Here is a 25,451-nt window from a genome sequence, read left to right as displayed (position 1 = left end):
GTATGAGAGGAGGCAATTGCCGAGTTCAGTTAATAGCAATATTTTTGGAATAAACAAGTCACTAGTACAGAGCTGCGGTTCAGTGAGCTCTTCTATAAACACACAACATGCTGCTGTGAACAATAAGCATTAAGCAAGGAAAAGTCTCTCTTTTGGGATCATTTAGTAGTTGACCTTTTCCCAACTGATTTCCCCCCGCGTACTTATAAGACCAGAAGAAATGATTTTATAGAAGCTTGAATACAGTAAATGTCAAACATATGTGTTTATTATATCTTATTAGTAATGTTTAAAATGTTTAGCTCTTAATGCTTATGTGTAATACATGAGCTCTCTACAATTAAAGATGTGTTAGGAATATATAATTGCATAAAGTTGCCGTTTAGTGGCTGGGCCCCTGCTCTAAAGCTTAGGAAAGCCATTTCCATCTCAATTATGTTTTATGATTGTACACATGAATGTGTCACTGAATAAAAAAAAACCTTAAAGGAACTCAAAGGCTCTATGGAAAAAGGTGCTATGGAAAACGACTTTACTGAAACCTTGTGTTTTCATGTCACAGGGTGTTGTATAACTTGCCAACAATGTGCATATCATTTTTTAACACAATCACATTACCTAATTTGATACACAACCCCATACATCGCATATTCTGTATATAAACACGCTGAAGGAGAGGTGCGACAAGTAGAGCCGGTGACACCAGCAGAATCAATAAAGTGATCAGGAAAGCTGGGTCTGTCATCGGCATCAAGCTGGACCCCTTTGAAGCTGTGGTGGAGAGGAGGACACTGAACAGGCTGTTGACCATCATGGATAACCCAGGGTTTCCCACACATAGACTTTACTTGGGCGGGTCGCCCAGGTATATTCATGTAATTGTGAACGCAACGCTGCACAAATGTGGGTCTACCTCACACAGGGTGACTGGCTGTCCACATGATGTGGTCTGCCTCACACAGGGTGACTGGCTGTCCACATGATGTGGTCTGCCTCACAGGGTGACTGGCTGTCCACATGATGTGGTCTGCCTCACAGGGTGACTGGCTGTCCACATGATGTGGTCTGCCTCACACAGGGTGACTGGCTGTCCACATGATGTGGTCTGCCTCACACAGGGTGACTGGCTGTCCACATAATGTGGTCTGCCTCACACAGGGTGACTGGCTGTCTACATGATGTGGTCTGCCTCACACAGGGTGACTGGCTGTCTACATGATGTGGTCTGCCTCACACAGGGTGACTGGCTGTCCACATGATGTGGTCTGCCTCACACAGGGTGACTGGCTGTCCACATGATGTGGTCTGCCTCACACAGGGGGACTGGCTGTCTACATGATGTGGGTCTGCCTCACACAGGGTGACTGGCTGTCTACATGATGTGGTCTGCCTCACACAGGGTGACTGGCTGTCCACATGATGTGGTCTGCCTCACAGGGTGACTGGCTGTCCACATGATGTGGTCTGCCTCACACAGGGTGACTGGCTGTCTACATGATGTGGTCTGCCTCACACAGGGTGACTGGCTGTCTACATGATGTGGTCTGCCTCACAGGGTGACTGGCTGTCCACATGATGTGGTCTGCCTCACACAGGGTGACTGGCTGTCCACATGATGTGGTCTGCCTCACAGGGTGACTGGCTGTCTACATGATGTGGTCTGCCTCACACAGGGTGACTGGCTGTCCACATGATGTGGTCTGCCTCACACAGGGGACTGGCTGTCTACATGATGTGGTCTGCCTCACACAGGGTGACTGGCTGTCCACATGATGTGGCTCTGCCTCACACAGGGTGACTGGCTGTCTACATGATGTGGTCTGCCTCACACAGGGTGACTGGCTGTCCTACATGATGTGGTCTGCCTCAACAGGGTGACTGGCTGTCTACATGATGTGGTCTGCCTCACAAGGGTGACTGGCTGTCCACATGATGTGGTCTGCCTCACACAGGGTGACTGGCTGTCCACATGCTGTGGTCTGCTCACACAGGGTGACTGGCTGTCCACATGATGTGGGTCTGCCTCACAGGGTGACTGGCTGTCTACATGATGTGGTCTGCCTCACACAGGGTTGACTGGCTGTCCACATGATGTGGTCTGCCTCACACAGGGTGACTGGCTGTCCACATGATGTGGTCCTGCCTACACAGGGTGACTGGCTGTCCACATGATGTGGTCTGCCTCACACAGGGTGACTGGCTGTCTACATGATGTGGTCTGCCTCACACAGGGTGACTGGCTGTCTACATGATGTGGTCTGCCTCACACAGGGTGACTGGCTGTCTACATGATGTGGTCTGCCTCACACAGGGTGACTGGCTGTCCACATGATGTGGTCTGCCTCACACAGGGTGACTGGCTGTCTACATGATGTGGTCTGCCTCACACAGGGTGACTGGCTGTCTACATGATGTGGTCTGCCTCACAGGGTGACTGGCTGTCTACATGATGTGGTCTGCCTCACACAGGTGACTGGCTGTCCACATGATGTGGTCTGCCTCACACAGGGTGACTGGCTGTCTACATGATGTGGTCTGCCTCACACAGGGTGACTGGCTGTCCACATGATGTGGTCTGCCTCACACAGGGTGACTGGCTGTCTACATGATGTGGTCTGCTCCACAGGGTGACTGGCTGTCCTACATGATGTGGTCTGCCTCACACAGGGGGACTGGCTGTCTACATGATGTGGTCTGCCTCACACAGGGTGACTGGCTGTCTACATGATGTGGTCTGCCTCACACAGGGTGACTGGCTGTCTACATGATGTGGTCCTGCCTCACACAGGGTGACTGGCTGTCTACATGATGTGGTCTGCCTCACACAGGGTGACTGGCTGTCTACATGATGTGGTCTGCCTCACACAGGGTGACTGGCTGTCTACATGATGTGGTCTGCCTCACACAGGGTGACTGGCTGTCCACATGATGTGGTCTGCCTCACACAGGGTGACTGGCTGTCTACATGATGTGGTCTGCCTCACAGGGTGACTGGCTGTCCACATGATGTGGTCTGCCTCACACAGGGTGACTGGCTGTCTACATGATGTGGTCTGCCTCACACAGGGTGACTGGCTGTCTACATGATGTGGTCTGCCTCCACAGGGTGGACTGGCTGTCACATGATGTGGTCTGCCTCACACAGGGTGACTGGCTGTCTACATGATGTGGTCTGCCTCAACAGGGTGACTGGCTGTCCTACATGATGTGGTCTGCCTCACACAGGGGACTGGCTGTCTACATGATGTGGTCTGCCTCACAGGGTGACTGGCTGTCCACATGATGTGGTCTGCCTCACACAGGGTGACTGGCTGTCTACATGATGTGGGTCTGCCTCACACAGGGTGACTGGCTGTCCACATGATGTGGTCTGCCTCACACAGGGTGACTGGCTGTCTACATGATGTGGGTCTGCCTCACACAGGGTGACTGGCTGTCCACATGATGTGGTCTGCCTCACAGGGTGACTGGCTGTCTACATGATGTGGTCTGCCTCACACAGGGTGACTGGCTGTCCACATGATGTGGTCTGCCTCACAGGGTGACTGGCTGTCTACATGATGTGGTCTGCCTCACACAGGGTGACTGGCTGTCTACATGATGTGGTCTGCCTCACACAGGGTGACTGGCTGTCTACATGATGTGGTCTGCCTCACACAGGGTGACACAGGGTGACTGGCTAGTCTACATGATGTGGTCTGCCTCACACAGGGTGACTGGCTGTCTACATGATGTGGGTCTGCTCACACAGGGTGACTGGCTGTTCCACATGATGTGGTCTGCCTCACAGGGTGACTGGCTGTCTACATGATGGTGGTCTGCCTCACACAGGGTGACTGGCTGTCACATGATGTGGTCTGCCTCAACAGGGTGACTGGCTGTCTACATGATGTGGTCTGCCTCACACAGGGTGACTGGCTGTCTACATGATGTGGTCTGCCTCACAGGGTGACTGGCTGTCTACATGATGTGGTCTGCCTCACACAGGGTGACTGGCTGTCTACATGATGTGGGTCTGCCTCACACAGGGTGACTGGCTGTCTACATGATGTGGTCTGCCTCACAGGGTGACTGGCTGTCTACATGATGTGGGTCTGCCTCACAGGGTGACTGGCTGTCCACATGATGTGGCCTGCCAACATGGCCACTGTCATACAGATCATAAATCAAAGCCCTTGATTGGTCTCTGTGTGTCATTCAAGCTCGGGATAACCTCAGCTCAGGTGAGGTAAAGGACTCTCTGAGTGTTTAGATAGTTAACTTAGTCTAAGTTCTCAGTGGGTCTCAAACGGGTTGGTCACCATTTATGTAAACGCATATTTCCATTTGAGAGGGGAGTGATCAGTGTTGGGCAAGTTACTTACAAAATGTAATACATTACAATATTACTGTCTCTGAAATGTAATGAGTTACAATACTTTTATATTACTTTTGAGTTACTTTCACCAAAATAACCGCAAAATAATGGCTAGGTATTTTAAATGCTAAAATGTAGTTTAGTGCAGCAACTGTGTATGCCCTTAAAGAGCCTGTGACACGAGTTTCCCCCCACCTCCAAACCCATCAATTTGAGTAAATATTGTCCCCTTGAAAATCGTTACTGAACTGATTTTGGATATTTGTACTTTGATAACCATTAATCTGCCCTTCAATGTTGACCATTTTCTGGATCTTCTCGAGGATTCTTCAAGTCCCGTCAAATGATGTGTGACGTCATTGCGGGCACAGCGCTCCAGCTGCACCGTTCAGGATCCCAGCATCTGCATGTAAACGCACGATGGAGCACACAGCAGCAAGCTCAGACAGCGCAGACAGTTTAATGTTGAACGTGTCTGAGAGCTCATATGAGGCTGAAGGATCGGTTTATGTTGTATCTGTTAGAAGTTTAGGAATTAGGTGCGTCAATATGGGCGATCATACGGTCATGTAGCCAGTGGTGGACTGGGACTAAAAATCATCCCGGGACTCTCGACCGGCCCACTTCGGTACCGCTAGTAAGTTGTCAACCGGGGGAGTGGGGGATGTCAGGGGCGGCGGGTGCTGTAGATAGTAAATGTAAATATTTGTGTCACTGCATCCTGGTAAAATACAAATATAATGCAATGTGTGTGTCTTTGACATTAGCGCTGCCAGCCACCTGTGCCCTGTACTACGAAGCCAGTTCAACAGACCCTGGATATGTTTGAGTAACAAACTAACTAACAACAACAAACTAACAAACGAGATCTTGCTAAGCGGTCCTACGACGCTGGTTATCAACTCGGTAAATCAAGCCAGGGTTTCTCTCTCCAGCTGAGAGCGCGTTCACGTCTAAGACACGAGTGGATCTGACTTTAATTACATTTGACTGTGTTTCGTCAACATAATGTGTTGCTAAAAATAATACTTCTGAATACAGTATGTGACACTGTAAGTGTTGCACGGCCAGACACGGCAGATAAGGAAATATATGATATATTATGATATTATATGATCGATGATCTGATTGATGATGTGATATGAATGATAAGTGCGACACGTCGGCGTCTTCTCTGCATACGGCAGTTTAAACTGTATTTCCTTTATCCTGTAATATGACTTGAGAGATTTAAACTCCGCACACTGAGTTGATCTCTTTTCTATAGACGACGGAGGCGGGCAGGAGTCAGGTAAAAAAAAGTTATTTAGCCTTCCCAAACCTGAGCCTCACGCGCCGCCTATGGGGGATGTGCTAGTGACTTATCCGACCGGCCCACTTCGGTACCAGCCCATCGAGATTCGTCCCGATGGCCAGTCCGCCACTGCACCCAGCCCACGTAAACTGTCAACGGGGGGAGCCTCGCTGCGGGTAAACGGTGGACCTAGTGTCCCGATCGGAGTGGGAATAATAATAATAACAATCCGTGCATTTTATCCATTAATTTCCCCAACATTGTGGTGAAAAAAACACACGTTTAATCCATGTTGGTGTACTACAACTACAAAAAGCATCGGTTTGTTTTCTCATCAGGAAATGCAGACCGGCTCAAACAAACGATTTGTAATCATCATTCTCACGATCATTTAATCTATCATATGTTCGCCGAATTGACATGAAAGCACTAATACATGTAGTTTCATCCACTTGAGTTTACAACTACAAAAATAATCGATTTGTTTTTATATCACATCCCACGGGAGGAAATTCAGTCGCTCTCACTACCGATTTTTAATCCTAATGTAATCATCATCTTCACCACGATCATTTATGTTTATGTTCGCCGAATTGACATGAAAGCACTGACAAATATGAATATACTGTAGTCAACTTCATTACAACGTTATTAACGTGCCTAAACTCAGTAATTCACCATTTCTACGCATGACAACACACTTTGTCCGTGTTTGGCTCTCTCGCCGCACAGTGAAGCGTTCCCGCATTGACGTCACTTCCGGCTTCCCCCAAAACTCCAAAATGAGTCGAAGGAATTTCCCCGCGATGTTCGAAATTATTGATATTTATCGGAACGCTATCGCTTTTTCTTTTTTAAACTGACGGTTCGAGATTACTAGTAGCCCAATATTTCATTGCACAACAGTTGTTGGGATGCTCTCACAGGCTCTTTAAGGCTACTAACAACTTTTATTACAAGCCTTAGTTGAATACTCGATTCTGATTGGTCAATTCCGTTGCTAAGGAGGATCAAGAAAGAGAAAGTAAAAGAGGGTAAAAGACGAGCGCTGGACGTCAGATAAATGAACAGAAGAAGGCAGAGAGGAAGTGAACACTAACAGGAACACGGTAAGGGCTCTGCAGTGTTTGAGGACTTGTTAGTGGATCAGAAACTGTGAACAGAGTTGGACAGTGCTGTCCTAAAGTTGTTGTTGTCGCAGTTCCAGCCGTTGGATAAATAAACCAGTTTCAGTGTTTTTTCATATTGGATTACGGTATGTTATTGGTTATGGCCATGATTTTATGATTATTGAAATGTATACAGTTCGGTTTCATACGGGTGTTCTGTTCTCATAGATCTAGTCTCTTTATTTCCCCTCAAAGTAAACCAGATTGATGCATTTAACTCCAATGCATGCCCCCGGACCCCCCCAGAGGATTTGAGGTCCACCCCCACTTAAAATCACATGGACAGGTTCCTAAATACATTTAAAATTGTATTTAAATAGTAACCCTTGTCCATATATTTATTTGTGGGTAGTAGATTTAAACTATAGTTGCCTGGCTGGGTGTATAATTTCCTGACTTATTGTCTCGGTCCGGCCCTGGCTGTACCTGTTCGCTCTGCCATCGCGTGAAGGGTCTGCTCAAGTATATTTCAGATCTGTGGGAAACACTGATAACCCCACCGATCCTCTCCACCTACAGCTGCACAGCTCCAACAGACTGCTGCAGCTCCGCGGTCACAAGGACCGATACAGGAACACATTCCTGCCCACTGCAATAACTCTGTACAACAAATCACCTCTGGCTGGAAGAGAACTCTCTGCTCCGTAGTTTCTCTCGGAATAAAACCACATTGTACATTTTACATTTAAATAATACCTTGTATTCAACATGTATTTTGTTTTACTTTCTTGTTTATTTCTAGTCTTTGAATTTGTATTGTATGCCTAGTCTTTTTATGCTGCTGCAACACAACAATTTCCCAAATTGGGATCAATAAAGTACCATCTTATCTTATTTTATTTGAGTCACTATTTGGCAGGAAGTGCAGCTCCGTGCCACAGGTCACCAGCACAACGAGGGAACAAGCAGTGACACATGCGCAATAAGGACGCACAATTGAGCAAGATGTTGATGGTCACAGGTTGATGCAGAATAACACCGAGCCTAATCCTGAGCACCTAGCTGTTCCATCAGAGCCAGATCCGCAGACATGCTGAGCACTCTTGCTTTACAGAAAACAAACTAATACATGCCAGCTTTTTCTGTGAAAGATCAACCAAAGGCATTAGGCTAGCAGCTAACCATCTGTGCAACTACGAAACTCATAGCTAAGGAGCCGCATGAAAGTGTAGTGCTGGGTGATTAAGCCTCTTGACATAATATTCAGTGAAGCCGGGTTTCAGGAGCACAATCTCACATATAAATGACTGGATACTATAGGGATCACCCAGTACTGTATGTGAGGGTCCAAAGAGCAACTTCACTCATTTAGCATGTCAGCTAGTTAGCTTGCTGGTTAGCTTCTCCTGGAGAACATCATTTGGATTGAATGCTGCTAGCAACTTAGCATGCTAAACAATTTAGCTACAAGAAGCTATCGTTTTTGTGTCCAGAGCCTCACCTTTTCGTCAATGTCCCCTACCACGTAGAATTTGACATCTTTGAAAAGTTCGTCGGAAACCTTATTTTCTTCTTCAGACATGATTGTCCATGAATGTCATAACAATATTTATAAAAAACCCAGTCAAAAGGTTAAAAGAGAAAAAAGTCTATGTTACGGCAGCTGGGTTAGAGTGTACAGTAAACCGGAGACTAGCGCCAAATCGCTGAGCGCGCCTTGGACTACTACATTCTGAAATACGTAGGGGGGGTTTGTGATATATTATCCTTCGTACAAACATGTATTTGTCCTTTATTGCTCTCCAATCCATTATATCACCGCTTCTAAGATTGCATAGAAAGAATACGATGAAGAGCGCTGATAAAACAGATGTACAGGGTCGAATTGTTTATTTAAGAGACATTCAATCACCCTGTCATATGAAAGTTTATGTTTTTATCCAAACATGTAACCTAGATTATTTTAATCAGACAGTGGAGTGAGGACATTTTTTATGTTTTTGTATTGTTTACAGACAACGTCTAAAACTTTAAATCATAGTGAAGCCATCAAAAAAGGCTTTGATGATGCTGTCCATATTGTATAACTCTGCTTTCAAATGTATATTTCTTGATTGAAATCATTTTTTCTTTCAATGTGCGTTGAATATAAGTTTTTCTAAAATGAACAGTGTATAGTGCAAATGTAAATGAATACAACTGTTTATTTCTTCTGTAAATGTCTGTTATATTCTTATAATAACCTTGTCTTGACTCTTGTGTAATAACATTTTGAATACTAGTGTTTAAATGAATAAAAAGTCAGGGTTAAATGTCCATGGCTCTTACCATTTACATCATTCTTGTAGGCTCTACACCAGGGGTGTCAAACTCAATGTAATCGCGGGCAACATCAACATTAGGGCTGCACTCAAAGGGCCGGTTGTAACTTTAAGACCAAATACATATATAAAATAATGTATTATATTACATTATTGCCTCTGCATTGGATTATTATCAGATAGGGTAATCACTTCATAATTAACTACCTCTGAAAGCAGAAGTCTGGGGCAAATAATTGCAAGTCTCTTCAGTGAGAATGTCACAAAATGATTTAAAAAGAAAAGCCAAATTCTGGAAAAAAAGTCAAAATTAATAAAAGGAAGTGACATTTTAAAAAAAGAGTCACATTTGGAGAAAAGGGCACATTCTAAGAAAAAATGCATATTTAGAAGAAAAAAAGTCAAATTCTGAGAAAAAAGTATAATTTGAGATGCATTGTGGGATGTAGTTTATGGGCAACGCGCATCTGTAAATCATCATGTAACCATATAATAAACATATAATATTCTTTGCAAGCTCTTGTGGGGCCACAGAAAATGAAGTCACGGGCCGGATTTGGCCCCCGGGCCTTGAGTTTGACACCCCTGCTCTAGACAAACAGCCAAACCACATTATTATTGATTTTTAGGTTTTAGTAAGTAACAGTTTTAAGAGATATGTTTCATGTGAACACAATATATTTTATTCAAATATTGAATTATTAATTATAATTAAAATACAGGTTGTATGTAAATCAAATCAAAGAAATGATGAAAAAAATAATGCTGTACGGTGGCCATCAGAGCAGTAGTGTTTAATGGGGTTCAGGGGTGGTAAAGATGTGCAGATAAGCTATAATGTGATGTCAATGTGTGCATGGAACTTTCTTTGTACATAAAGTAATAGAAAACATGCATACCCATAACTGCTCTGTCTCCTGAACCTTTACAGCTGAGCTAACATTAACTTTGACAAATATAAATGTATTGCAACCGCAAACATACCATATATTAAATCATATAATAATAATAATTCCTTACATTTATTATAGCGCTTTTTCAATGACTCAACGCGCTTTACATATGGTCAGATACTGTGGACAATACCCACAGGAGCAAGTTCAGGTGAAGTGTCTTGCCCAAGGACACACCGGCTTTACAGACGCAGCAGCGGCGGGTTTCACCCCTTGATCTGATGATCATTGCACAGCGCACTGCGCCACACCGTCCATCTTCACGCCTCGAAGACATCGAGGCGCTTTTACAAGTACACATTGGTATTATACATGTACTGTGGACAATACCCACAGGAGCAAATCCGGGCGAAGCGTCTTGCCCAAGGACACAACGGCCTGACGCAGTGGCGGCAGGAGCGGGTTTCGAACTGGAGTTCCCCAGCACTCCCCCTTAATCTGATGATCGGATGCACAGACCACTGGGCCACCCCACATATACTGATGAGACAATAAGTCTGATGTTTAGGTTACAGAATAAACAGGTCCATGTCTTTCCATATTTAGGGCATGGACTTCTGCAGAACAAGCCGCTGTTAGGCATCCCTGCATGGAACACAACACCAATGTCCGCGCAGATGAGACATACTTCAGAGGTAGTGTAAAAGGGTTTTTAAACAAAGCAACTATTTATATTACCAAAGTCAGATCCTCAGCTTTAATATACAGGGCTCAACGCAAACTTTTAAAAGCAACCCGGTATCACGGCAAGACGTGAACATGTGACGATTTACCATGCTGGGAGACGTGAAGATGTCACGGTTTCGTCCCCTTCAAACGTGACAGTTACACGGTATTGTTAACCCATGTTAATCAGTGGAGAAATAAAATAATACAATTCAATAACGTGCTTTGACCACCAGGTGTCCCTTTCTATCAGCTGTGCACGGTTATGGTTTAAATACAGCCTATCTACCAATTGGATCAAATATAAAAGAGAATTACGGCAGATATGTAATATTTAATGCAGCCGAACCGTGTATTACAATGCCGTTATGTGATGACTTTCAAAGAGAAAAGCAAGCACACTCGGAATGAAGTATTATTGTATTTTTAAAAAACGTTTTCAGATTTCACATCACATAAACACCAAATCCCAGCATACATTGCGGATAACCATCCAATCATCGAGCTGAGGATCTTGCCTACGTCTGTTTCCGGTTTTGTTTAATGACCGATGTATTTTGTTATACACACATTCCTTCACATTTACATTTTAATGTGCATTAAAGTATTTCGTGAGGCCTTCTAACATGTTTTTAAATATAACTACGGTTGTAGTTGAAGAGTTTGTAAATTAACATGAACCGAAGCTGTTGCTTGGCAACTCAATCGCACAACGTCACGTCCGTTAATTCCACATCCACACGCATGGATTAACATCGATTTAATACATTAATGTAGCCTTTGTTTATGCTAAAAGAGGTGTCGACCAGCTGGGGCAACAAGAAAATCGCTGTAATCGAGTGTGACTATTACAAAATAAATCATTACGTCGGGGTAGCATTTGCTTGGTATTTCCGGTTATTTCTCCACTGGTTAACATGGGTTAACAATACCGTGTCGCTGTCACGTTTGAAGGGGACGAAACCGTGACATCTTCACGTCTCCCAGCATGGTAAATCGTCACATGTTCACGTCTTGCCGTGATACCGGGTTGTTTTAAAGTGGTTGCCAGGCTGCAGGCATCAGCTTTTGGTTGCCAAAACTGAAAATACGGTTGCCATTTTTAGTTACCTTATATTTTAAATAATTAAGATACTATACAGTTATACATCAACTTAATAATGAACATGTGACACAAAAGAATGTTCAAATGCTTTACAATAAGTAATTAACACAATTATTTGAAACTAAAGTGGTAGTAAACTTGTCCACCCTCAATTGCTGGTATACAAAATACCACTAGTGCGGTTGTTCTTCACAGATCCCTCACAAATGAATTGAGCAAGTCCTTGGTCATCCGTTGTCTCCCTTTCATATGTGGGTTTTCTTGACCTTTGTGCTGACCCCCACCATAGATCCACTGGCCCTTCAGCATTGAAATCTTGGATTGGCCAGACTAATACATTTCTAATGTTAAATAAATGAAAACCATTCACAGTTAAGAATTAGATATGAATTATTAATGCTGTAAATTACCTTTAATATGTCTAACTATATTTAAAATGTGTTACCTTTTTATAGAAGTGATTATATTTGTATGCCAATATTTTCTATGGTAAAGTTTCGTTTAGCACTTTTATTTTGGTAGTAATAAGATTGGGACTCTTATTTTGAAGGAACTTTTACCGGAAGTGAATGCACCAACGGAGCAGAATGTACACAGCGCCATATAGATATCTATATATAATATCTATATATCTAGCCTATATATCTATATATACACCTATATGGCGGTGAATGCATGGCCGTTTCTTCCTATAGGCGGACTATGCGGGGGCATAGGGCCCCCGCGGCCACTAGGGGGCCCCCAAGCTGAAAGTATTTTTTTTTCGTATTCATCCGAAAAACAAATAAAGTTTAATTCATACACACAAAGATGAACAAAATTAGTATAAACGGGAGGGCTGAAGCATAGCTTCTGGAAAGTAGCCCTCCCGTGCATCATCCTAATACAGCGGCATTATTGCGTCAAAAACGTATAGAAATGAAGGAGTACAAAGAAATAAAGAAAACAGGAGAAAAAATTAAATAAAAGTTAGGGCAGGAAAACAATAAATGCATATATACGAAAACTAGATATAGGGTCATTTTCAACTATCAACTATAACTACCTCTTCTTCATGTCTCTTCTTCATCAACATGTGTCCCCTCTTCTTCATGTCTCTTCTACATCAACATGTGTCCCCTCTTCTTCATGTCTCTTCTACATCAACATGTGTCCCCTCTTCTTCATGTCTCTTCTTCATCAACATGTGTCCCCTCTTCTTCATGTCTCTTCTACATCAAACATGTGTCCCCTCTTCTTCATGTCTCTTCTACATCAACATGTGTCCCCCTCTTCTTCATGTCTCTTCTACCATCAACATGTGTCCCCTCTTCTTCATGTCTCTTCTACATCAACATGTGTCCCCTCTTCTTCATGTCTCTTCTACATCAACATGTGTCCCCTCTTCTTCATGTCTCTTCTACATCAACATGTGTCCCCTCTTCTTCATGTCTCTTCTACATCAACATGTGTCCCCTCTTCTTCATGTCTCTTCTACATCAACATGTGTCCCCTCTTCTTCATGTCTCTTCTACATCAACATGTGTCCCCTCTTCTTCATGTCTCTTCTACATCAACATGTGTCCCCTCTTCTATCAATGGTCCCTCTTCTCATGTATCTTCTTCATCAACATGTGTCCCCTCTTCTTCATGTCTCTTCTACATCAACATGTGTCCCCTCTTCTCCATGTCTCTTCTACATCAACATGTGTCCCCTCTTCTTCATGTCTCTCCTACATCAACATGTGTCCCCTCTTCTTCATGTCTCTTCTACATCAACATGTGTCCCCTCTTCTTCATGTCTCTTCTACATCAACATGTGTCTCCTCTTCTTCATGTCTCTTCTACATCAACATGTGTCCCCTCTTCTTCATGTCTCCTCTACATCAACATGTGTCCCCTCTTCTTCATGTCTCTTCTACATCAACATGTGTCCCCTCTTCTTCATGTCTCTTCTACATCAACATGGTCCCCTCTTCTCCATGTCTCTTCTACATCAACATGTGTCCCCTCTTCTTCATGTCTCTTCTACATCAACATGTGTCCCCTCTTCTTCATGTCTCTTCTACATCACATGTGTCCCCTCTTCTTCATGTCTCTTCTACATCAACATGTGTCCCCCTCTTCCATGTCTCTTCTACATACCATGTGTCCCCTCTTCTTCATGTCTATTCTACATCAACATGTGTCCCCTCTTCTCATGTCTCTTTACATCACATGTGTCCCCTCTTCTTCATGTCTCTTCTACATCACCATGTGTCCCCTCTTCTCCATGTCTCTTCTACATCAACATGTGTCCCCTCTTCTCATGTCTCTTCTACATAACCATGTGTCCCCTCTTCTTCATGTCTTCTTCATCAACATGTGTCCCCTCTTTCATGTCTCTTCTACATCAACATGTGTCCCCTCTTCTTCATGTCTCTTCTACATCAACATGTGTCCCCTCTTCTTCATGTCTCTTCTACATCAACATGTGTCCCCTCTTCTTCCATGTCTCTTCTACATCAACATGTGTCCCCTCTTCTCCATGTCTCTTCTACATCAACATGTGTCCCCTCTTCTTCATGTCTCTTCTACATCACATGTGTCCCTCTTCTTCATGTCTCTTCTACATCAACATGTGTCCCCTCTTTTCATGTCTCTTCTACATCAACATGTGTCCCCTCTTCTTCATGTCTCTTCTACATCAACATGTGTCCCCTCTTCTTCATGTCTCTTCTACATCAACATGTGTCCCCTCTTCTTCATGTCTCTTCTACATCAACCTGTGTCCCCTCTTCTCATGTCTCTTCTACATCAACATGTGTCCCCTCTTCTTCATGTCTTTCTACATCAACATGTGTCCCCTCTTCTTCATGTCTCTTCTACATCCATGTGTCCCCTCTTCTTCATGTCTCTTCTACATCAACATGTGTCCCCTCTTCGCCATGTCTCTTCTACATCAACATGTGTCCCCTCTTCTTCCATGTCTCTTCTACATCAACATGTGTCCCCTCTTCTTCATGTCTCTTCTACATCAACATGTGTCCCCTCTTCTTCATGTCTTCTTCTACATCACCATGTGGTCCCCTCTTCTTCATGTCTCTTCTACATCAACATGTGTCCCCTCTTCTCCATGTCTCTTCTACATTACATGTGTCCCCCTCTTTCTTCATTGTCTATTCTACATCAAACATGTGTCCCCTCTTCTCCATGTCTCTTCTACATCAACATGTGTCCCTCTTCTTCATGTCTCTTCTACATCACCATGTGTCCTCTTCTCCATGTCTCTCCATCAATGTGGTCCCACTATCTTCATGTCTCTTCTACATCAACATGTGTCCCCTCTTCTCCATGTCTCTTCTACATCAACATGTGTCCCCTCTCTTCATGTCCTCTTTTCCATCACATGTGTCCCCTCTTCTTCATGTCTCTTCTACATCAACATGTGTCCCCCTCTTCTTCATGTCTCTTCTACATCAACATGTGTCCCCATCTTCTCCATGTCTCTTCTACATCAACATGTGTCCCCTCTTCTCTCATGTCTCTTCTACATCAACATGTGTCCCTCTTCTTCATGTCTCTTCTACATCAACATGTGTCCCCTCTTCTTCATGTCTCTTCTACATCAACATGTGTCCCCTCTTCTTCATGTCTCTTCTACATCAACATGTGTCCCCGTCTTCTTCATGTCTCTTCTACATAACCATGTGTCCCCTCTTCTTCATGTCTCTTTCTAATCAACATGTGTCCCCTCTTCTCCATGTCTCTTCTACATCAACATGTGTCCCCCCTCTTCTCATGTCTCTTCTACATCACCGATGTGTCCCTTCTTCTTCATGTCTATTCTACATCAACATGTGTCCCCTCTTCTTCATGTCTCTTCTACATCACCATGTGTCCCCTCTTCTTCATGTCTCTCTTACCATCAACATGTGTCCCCTTCTTCCATGTCTCTTCTACATTCACATGTGTCCCCTCTTCTTCATGTCATTCTACATCAACATGTGTCCCCTCTTTCATGTCTCTTCTACATCAACATGTGTCCCCTCTTCTTCATGTCTCTTCTACATCAACATGTGTCCCCTCTTCTTCATGTCTTCTACATCAACATGTGTCCCCTCTTCTCATGTCTCTTCTACATCAACATGTGTCCCTCTTCTTCATGTCTCTTCTACATCACACATGTGTCCCCTCTTCCATGTCTTCTACATACATGTGTCCCCTCTTCTTCATGTCTATTCTACATCAACATGTGTCCCCTCTTCTTCATGTCTCTTCTACATCAACATGTGTCCCCTCTTCTTCATGTCTCTTCTACATCACCATGTGTCCCCTCTTCTCCATGTCTCTTCTACATCAACATGTGTCCCCTCTTCTTCATGTCTCTTCTACATCAACATGTGTCCCCTCTTCTTCATGTCTCTCTACATCAACATGTGTCCCCTCTTCTTCATGTCTCTTCTACATCAACATGTGCCCCTCTTCTTCATGTCTCTTCTACATCAACATGTGTCCCCTCTTCTTCATGTCTCTCTACACAACATGTGTCCCCTCTTCTTCATGTCTCTTCTACATCAACATGTGTCCCCTCTTCTTCATGTCTATCTACATCAACATGTGTCCCCTCTTCTTCATGTCTCTTCTACATCAACATGTGCCCCTCTTCTCATGTCTCTTCTACATCAACATGTGTCCCCTCTTCTTCATGTCTCTTCTACATCAACATGTGTCCCCTCTTCGCCATGTCTCTTCTACATCAACATGTGTCCCCTCTTCGCCATGTCTCTTCTACATCAACATGTGTCCCCTCTTTGCCATGTCTCTTCTACATCAACATGTGTCCCCTCTTCTTCATGTCTCTTCTACATCAACATGTGTCCCCTCTTCGCCATGTCTCTTCTACATCAACATGTGTCCCCTCTTCGCCATGTCTCTTCTACATCAACATGTGTCCCCTCTTCGCCATGTCTCTTCTACATCAACATGTGTCCCCTCTTTGCCATGAGACAACTCAAAATCAAGTTTCCAAAATCCGACACTGAGGTGGTCTTAACGCACCGGCAGATGACAGCGCTGACAAAGTGTGTTTCCCGCAGCGAGACGCTACAATACTAATTGTGGGCTTATCATGTTGATTCGGCCACAACAGAGAAAATAAAAACAAACTCTCGCTCTCTCCAGAGGGGCAGGTCAGCCAAACGGACCGTTGCCCGGGCAACATTAGCCCATACCTGTGCACGTCCCTGCTTTTATGCATGTTTTTTTATGAATCTGAAATTCCATTGCGTTCCTTTCTTTTGTCTTATTGTGTGTTAATATTGATGTAAAGCACTTTGAATTGCCTCTGTGTCTGAAAATGTGCAATAAACGTACCTTACCTTACCCTATGGAGTTAGCACAATACGTTTCAAACAAAAAATCACTCACTTGAGGAAAACACAACTAAACTATTTGTTAACCCAAATGTACACTTGAGGAAAGCTAAATACAAGGACGAGGCACTGAGCAAATCAATCAAGTAAACCTGGTTTGGAAATAATGCTGGTTGTCTGAATCACACGCAAGAAGAACTGGCACAAGACAAAGGGAGACTAGCACAATATATACTCCTGGTAAGGGGGCACAGGTGGACACAATCAGGGCAGGGTATCACAGACAGGGGAGGGGAGCACAGAGACCTGAAACGAGAGGGAGAGTTACTCTTCAAAATAAAACAGGAAGGCACGATACAACACAAAGACAGGACAACAACTAATTGAAATGTAAAATAACTGAGAGCAGAGCCAAGAGGTAGGTGTGTATTCATAGCATCGCTATTTCTTTTAAAGGACATGATGACTCTATTTACCATGAACATCAGCAACAGATCCTTCCTGTCACACACCACCTGACAGCTTCATGCTTTTCTACTGATGGATGTGTAATTCAAATTTTCTAAGATGTCGTTTCTTCTACAATTTGTTCCTGCGGTAGTTAATTCATTCATTCATTAAAAGGTGTCAGGCCGACTGTCAAGCCCGTACACACAGTTAGGTCTGCGTGCATTTAGACACGCAGACACACACGCACACTGCACGGTGAATGTTCGATGCATATAGTGCTAAAGAGCCTTGACAAACCAGTAATTGGAGAAGCTTTCTGACAGCTATGATGATGTTGATGGTCACCTCTTGACCTTGTAGCTATGAAATGTAGACATTACTTTAGACACACCACCTGTCATTAAGCACCGTGTTGGTCTTGGTCTTTATTTCCGTCCCCCTTTACCCTCCCCCTTCCGATCAAAGTGAGACAGCCGTAGGAGCAGTGATTGGCTGAGCCGTCTGACAGCTACATTACTGCTGAGGCTGCTCACCTGGTGACACACACCATTAGATTTAGACACATCTCGTTAGGCTCTTTATTTTTCTATTAAATTAAATTAAAGACATTTAATAACAAATTAACAAAAGAAGAAGAAAAATACTTTTGCAAAAACACTTTATTTACATCAACAATTGTACATATACTTCAAATAAAGTGCAAAGTATCGATTTACTTAAAATAAATCATTAAAAAACGATCTAATAAAAACTTGTGCAAAGTGCAATTCATCACTTAAAACCGAACAAATAAGCACCAACGCTGTTTCAAAGTGTCTAGATCCCCAATGTGTTTCTAAAACCCATGCTCCAGCCAGAGTCTGGCTCTCATGTTGCACAGCAGATTGTGTTTGCCTCTTGCCCTTTTCTGTTCTCCACTCTGTTTTTTCTGCTTGAATAAATTGCCATTTTTGCCTCACCTGAGAGGTAGTTCACCTTTCCTTGACATTTGTTGAGAACAGTAGGAATAATAACATAAATGAAAGAATTGAGGTTTGTATAAAATCCTCCACCCAGTCTGGTGCTCCACACAGTGGAGGCCCATGTCTTTCAGTCCATTTCTAATGATGCTTTTCTCAATGTTCATGTATAGTGTTTTCTTGTTTGTGACCTTGAGCAGGGGGCCGGTCAGCTCTCCGAGCCCTGAACTCAGGTAGATCTCTGGGAAAGGGTCTGCCGGATTGGCTTTTCCGTGGCCATAACACATTAAAAGGCTCTTCCTCCAGAGTTGAAGGATCCTCTGGGCCACCCGGGCAGAGTTTAGACCCTCGTCACAGAACCCCTCTGACACTGTCTCTTCCTCCTCATATTCGCTTCCCCTCCTCTCTCCCCGGTTCCCCTCCTCTCTCCTCGGTTCCCCTCCTCAGTCCTCCGCTTGCATCTCCTGTGGGCGGGACTAAGTCTCGGGGATAGGAGTCGAGGAGGGGAAATTAGAGAATTGAGAAGCCTTTATTGTTACAGATGCAGGTTCAAAGGTGAATTAGGTTCAAAGGTGAGTTATTGCGTCATTGCGTCACCGTTTGCGTCATGATGTAACCGTTTGCGTCATGATGTAACCGTTTACGAGCCTTCTTATGACCCACACAGCGTTTTACGTCGCTTATTTTCTCCGCAACACCGCTCATAACAACATCAATAGAGGACTGCGTTGGGTAGTTTTTAATCATACGAAGCCAGATTAAATTAAACAACTACTTCTCCAACCTTATACCTTTCTCCAGAGTGGCGTGGTGCATTGTTTATTAATGTAGTTCAGCGGGATTAGTTGTAAAGTCTTCACTGTCCGACTGTCACACAAGCAGCTGAAAAATATCCCCCATCCCCATCAGTGAATGTGTTCAGTATGAATTGACGCTGTTTGGCATCACAACGCTGTTCTCTGGCATTCTACAGGTGATGTTAGCATAGCAACCGAAGCTAATCAGACTATCTCAAATACTTGTTGCTATCATATTGTGAAATAAACCGTTTTCTACACAAAATAAACAATCACACTAAGCTGGTTAGTGTTGCCTGACTTTATATAAGTGTTTTTTACAAGTGTGTGGTCGCATTCTAGTCACTTTTCTCAGCGCTACTCAGTTACAACTTGTATTTGCTGTACTGAACTAACCGTGAACTGTTATTGCTCAGGTTAATCTTGACCCCCTCCAATGTAAGCGTGACGTATCTGGTTCTTAGATCTTGCGGGTTGCAGACTCCAGCAAAGGTCATTTGTGTCTAGAGTGCGCCATCTAGTGGGATCAACTGAAATGCCGGGTATTGCAGGAAAAAGGCTAAATGAATGCGGTCTTTACTATAATTTGGACAATTTTGTACCAATATTCGGCGGGCCGGATTAAAAAGCCCAACGGGCCGTATTTGGCCCGCGGGCCTTAGTTTGCCCATGCCTGGATTAAAGCCTTCTTCATACAGTATAATTGATTAGCTATACCATATGATATCGCCCGAGGAAGTCGTCATACTTATAGATATATAAATAAAGATATATGTGTCAAAGCTCTAATCAAATTAACAGTTGTATTAATTATACTTGTATATGTATATATATATATATATATGTATGTATATATATGTGTGTATATATATATGTGTATATTAGGGATGCACGATATTGGTTTTTTGAAACCGATACCGATACCGATAACTTCCTACTTCTCAAGACCGATACCGATAACAAAAAAAAATGTACGCCACTAATTATTTTAACGCGATTAACGCATGTGTATTTTTTTCCTTGGCCGCCCCGTAGTTTCAGAGCGTATCGAGTTTAAAATACCATCTACAAGCTGATGCTGACAGCCCCGCTCCTGCCGCCCGCTTGTGGCAGACCACACTTCCACGCTCACCGGCAGGCACCGACTGGCCATCTGGAGGACCGGGAGGGTGTGTGTATGTGTGGCCCGAGCGAGCCAGAGACCTTACGTGCATTGTTGTTGTTAGCATCTGGTGCTAGCTAGCTGCGCTAACGGATATAAGGAGATGTTTAAATGAAAACAGAGGAGCGACATTTCGCCACAACTGCGCCGAGCACTTGACTTTATGCAGGAAGCCAGACAGTGGGACATTGTACGAAAAGTCAGCACACTCAGCACGGATAGTGCGCAACATGATTGCAGCGTCCTGGCAGCTCCGATTCGAGCATATGCCTTGAGTTGCACATAGCTCCAACGCCCATACCACTGACGACATGTTTGTTTACTGTCCTGGCTTCACGGCCGCACACCATTTACGTCACAGCCAGGCATGAGTTAGGGAGCGCTGGATTTGTGAAGAACTCCCCTCTTCCTAAACCACTAATACCACAGTACTGGCAAAACGGGAGGAGCCGAGTGAAAAACAAGCGCCCCTCATCCCAATCCACCCACACCGCAGTATTTTTCTTTTTTTTTACCCAAAAAATATATTGTATATTATCGGGTTTATCGGGATGACGTCATAATTCCTATTATCGGGCCGATAATTATCGTGCATCCCTAATATATATATATATATATAGCCTGTGTATATTTATACACACAAATGAACAACCTTGTGTGTGTCAAATAACAAGTTGTATTTTAGTGTTTATTTTAGTGTTGTTTTATGCTTATCCACATCTTGATTTCAGAGCACAGGAGAATGCTGGGCACAACATAAAGGTCAACAGTGAAGCTGGCAATGCTGAACAAAACCATTTAGAGTTATAATATTTATTCAGCATTTCAGGTAGAAATCAGCATTTTATATAGAAATTCACAAAAATAAGAAATGAAACCTAAAAGAGATTAACACAGTTAACACATGTATACCTCTGATGGCTGGCATAGGTGGAACAAATAGTGACAACAAATGTAAATACAATCGATATAGATTAAAAGGTAATATATATAATATTGATTGCAATTATTATATTAAAAAATCCACCAAACATGATCAACAGGAAAGCCCTCTGAAGGCATTTTATGGTTTGGAAAAAAAAGTTGAGGATGGGGTCCAGACAGTTCAATCAGACTTCATTGTGTTTAAAGAACATTTATTGACACATGCCATAAATGTTAAGTCTTTGGCGATTAGACCCCGATCTTGAAATCTTATATCTAAAGGGGAAAATGCAGCCGTGAGCATATAGGGAACCCCCCGGGGTCTAGACACTGGTGATGATGATGAAGATCTGGATTTGATGAGGTCTTTGGATTAGCTCTCCTGGCACTGAATGTGATGAAAGGAGGTGGGTGGAGATGAGGCGGGCAGCAGCATGAACGCCTGAAATTACAGCTGACTGCAGGAGAGAGGAGAACCATTTTAAAGTTTGGCTAGAGCTCGTGATTGGCTGCTGGAGAATGAGGTGAATGTAATAGGTTAAAGACAGCGCCCGTGATGAGCTGATTATAAGCAGCTGCGGAGTGAATGTATACAGTCTTCCTGAAAGAACTTGTGCTGAGCTTCAGTGAGTCAGACTCATGCTGGTTGGGAGGCTCAGTTCTTCCTGTTGACAGAAAATGGCACTTTTCTGAGAGGGAGCCAGAGCTAGCAGCCGCTAGCTGCCGCGGCCGCCTCGTTATCTATGCTCGTTATTCGTTAATATCAAATCCATCATAACAATCCAGAACGCGCAGTGCTGTTACGTGTACGCAAATTGACGGGCTTGATGTGAACGAGCCTTTTGGGGGGGGCGTGGTTAAAGTTGCGCATGCTCTATGAGCGCACATACGTACTTCTCAGGCATGCTGGGTAATCTGTGACGTTTCACTCTCTTAAAAATTGGGCCATTTTGTCATCATGCGCCAATGACTAACTCTCATATGAATGAATGAGGCCCCGCCTTCCACGCTGTATCCAGTTCTTATTATACATCCATGGGTATGATAGGCACAATATTAGCATAGCATTAGCACTATTAGCATTTCAATAATATGAACAATTATGAACTCAGACCAGCATTTCACATACTTATACAAGCAGAATACACTTCAAATGTAAGCCAAACTAGTGCACTGGAGTTACACACCTAGTAACATAGTAGTTTGAGCCTTACATTATTCAAGGAGCGATAGCCTGTGCTAAAGAAGCTAGCGGACGCCATTAGCCACTGTAGTGGAGCCGAACTAGCTCACAGAATGACATTAAACTACACATAAAGAACAGTTTCAAACACACTTCTTAGATCGAAATATGACATAATCTCTGTACACACTACTAACCTGTTGAACAGGAGAAATGAATGAAGCAGAGGGAAAGTTGCTGCCATTCTAGCCAGAATGCCAAGTCTGCGGCAGACACATAATAACAACACGTATACTTTACGGCATGCGCTCAGCAACACATTCCCTTTTACGGCATGCCCACTGAGGCCTTTCCGTGTCCTATACTGCCCTCTGCTGTTTGTAATGATATACAATATTTAACATAAACATGCCTTGGAGAATATAACTTAATTTATACAAGACAATATACATTGAAAATGTGAACACATATTTCTACGGTCATCAGAATCATATTTCTACCCCTTATATTTGAAAATATATGATTAAATACGTAAACTATGCGCACTTCGACGCTGCACTGCGTGGGTGGACTCCAGATGTATATCTTTCCAACTGAATCACCTACAATCTTATGTAGAGTAATGGTCTAGGTGTGGGTCAAATGTCTGGGAGGGCTGGGTTCGAGTCTCACTCGGTGAGGAAATGTTTTCTCTCCAGCTTTTTTTATTACATCTTTCCAATCACTTATAATCTTTGCATTTAATGCAATTTATTGCAATGTTTCACAGCAAAGAAATGGGAATTTATCAGCCTCAGATGTATTAGTGTTGCACCAGCTGAAAAGTATATCCAATTAATAGAACCACAAAGTGGTTCTCAGACTTATTCAGAAATGTATACAAAGTGTCATTGCAAACAGTGCAGCATTTTCTGCTTCTATTTCATTGTATGCTTCAGAATAGTATTATATATTGATATATAGTGCTTGTGAAGGACACATATATACTAATGCTGTCAAAATTATCGCATTAACGGCGGTAATACATTTTTTGAATTAATTGCGTTAAAATATTGAACGCATTTAGCACATGCGCAGAATGGCCCGCCCCATACATCCCACCAGTGGCAGCGCCAGGGTATAGCTGGGGTAGGCTACACCCATACCAAGAAATAGCTTAGCCCCACCTTGAAAAATGATGTTAAAGTAAGCAAAATAAAGTCCACCAACTCGCGCGGAGTAAATTGCACAGACAGCAGTTAGTAAGATTGATTTTAGTAGCCACGGTTTTGAAAACTTTTGTCACGTAGTGATCGTCTTCTCAATAGAACATCTTTGATAATGTCTTCTGGCCAATCAAGGCAAGGCAAGGCAAGACAAGTTTATTTATATAGCACTTTTCAACACAAGGCAATTCAAAGTGCTTTACAAAAAAAGAAAGACATTCAGTAAATGGCATTCAAAATCAGTCATTAAAAAGAAAAACTAATAAAATAAACATTAAAAGAAAAAGTACATGGATAAAAGATACAGTGCAGTCTAAGATGTGAATAGTTCAATTAAAAGCAGCGACAAAAAGAAAAGTCTTCAGCCTGGATTTAAAAGTAGTCAGAGTTGCAGCGGACCTGCAGGTTTCTGGGAGTTTGTTCCAGATATTTGGAGCATAATAACTGAACGCTGCTTTACCGTGTTTAGTTCTGACTCTGGGGACAGAAAGCTGACCAGTCCCTGAAGACCTGAGAGATCTGGATGGTTCATAATTTAGCAGGAGGTCAGAAATGTATTTTGGGCCTAAACCATTCAGTGCTTTATAAACCAGCAGCAGTATTTTGAAATATATTCTTTGACACACAGGAAGCCAGTGTAAAGACTTCAGAACAGGAGTGATGTGATCCACTTTCTTAGTGTTAGTGAGGACTCGAGCAGCAGCGTTCTGAATCAGCTGCAGCTTTCTAATAGATTTTTTAGTGAGACCTGTGAAGACACCATTGCAGTAGTCGAGTCTACTGAAGATAAAAGCATGGACAAGTTTTTCCAAATCCTGCTGTGACATTAGTCTTTTAATCCTAGATATGTTCTTTAGGTGATAGTAGGCTGATTTAGTAACAGTTTTAATGTGACTGTTGAAACTCAGGTCAGAGTCCATGACTACACCTAGATTTCTGGCTTTATCTGTTGTTTTGAACATTGCACACTGAAGCTCAGCGGTAACTAATACGTTCTGACTTGGCTCCAAAAACCATTACCTCAGTTTTATCTTTGTTTAATTGGAGAAAGTTCTGACACATCCAGTCATTGATTTGTTCAATGCACTTACTCAGTGTTTGAATTGGAGCATAGTCTCCTGGTGAAATTGTTACATAAATGTGTGTGTCATCCGCATAGCTATGGTAACTTATTTTGTTGTTCTTCATTATCTGAGCCAGTGGTAGCATGTAGATGTTAAAGAGAAGAGGCCCCCAGATGGAGCCTTGAGGAACCCCACATGTCATATTTGTCAACTCAGATGTGTATTTACCTATAGAAACAAAGTTGTTTCTGTCCTTCAAGTAGGATTCAAACCAATTTAGAACTGTTGCCGAAAGTCCCACCCAGTTTTCCAGTCGGTCTAGTAATATGCTGTGGTCAACAGTGTCAAACGCAGCACTGAGATCTAATAATACTAACACTGAAGTTCTGCCACTGTCTGTGTTTAAGTGGATGTCATTAAAGACCTTTACAAGAGCAGTCTCAGTGCTGTGGTTTGGACGAAAGCCTGACTGGAACACATCGAAACAGTTATTTAAATGCAAGAAATTACTCAACTGTTGAAAAACAACTTTTTCAATGATTTTACCTAGAAATGGGAGGTTTGATATG

General features: G+C 43.1%; 1 protein-coding gene across 2 annotated transcripts in view; it reads right to left on the bottom strand.

Moving 5' to 3' along the window:
• The window catches only part of paxip1 (PAX interacting (with transcription-activation domain) protein 1), a 41,149-nt gene extending 32,691 nt beyond the window's left edge, over nucleotides 1-8,458 (bottom strand). For both annotated transcript variants that reach the window (XM_034206387.1, XM_034206388.1), the window contains exon 1: nucleotides 8,262-8,458. In XM_034206387.1, the coding sequence (XP_034062278.1) occupies nucleotides 8,262-8,342 (81 nt within the window). In that variant the 5' untranslated portion in view covers nucleotides 8,343-8,458. The remainder of the gene's footprint in view (nucleotides 1-8,261) is intronic.
• Between the last annotated feature and the right edge of the window lie 16,993 nt (nucleotides 8,459-25,451).

Source organism: Gymnodraco acuticeps, unplaced genomic scaffold (assembly GCF_902827175.1).
Source record: "Gymnodraco acuticeps unplaced genomic scaffold, fGymAcu1.1, whole genome shotgun sequence".
Classification (NCBI taxonomy): Eukaryota; Metazoa; Chordata; class Actinopteri; order Perciformes; family Bathydraconidae; genus Gymnodraco; species Gymnodraco acuticeps.
Note: the sequence above shows the minus strand (reverse complement) of the source record. Positions and strands in the feature narration are given on the sequence as shown.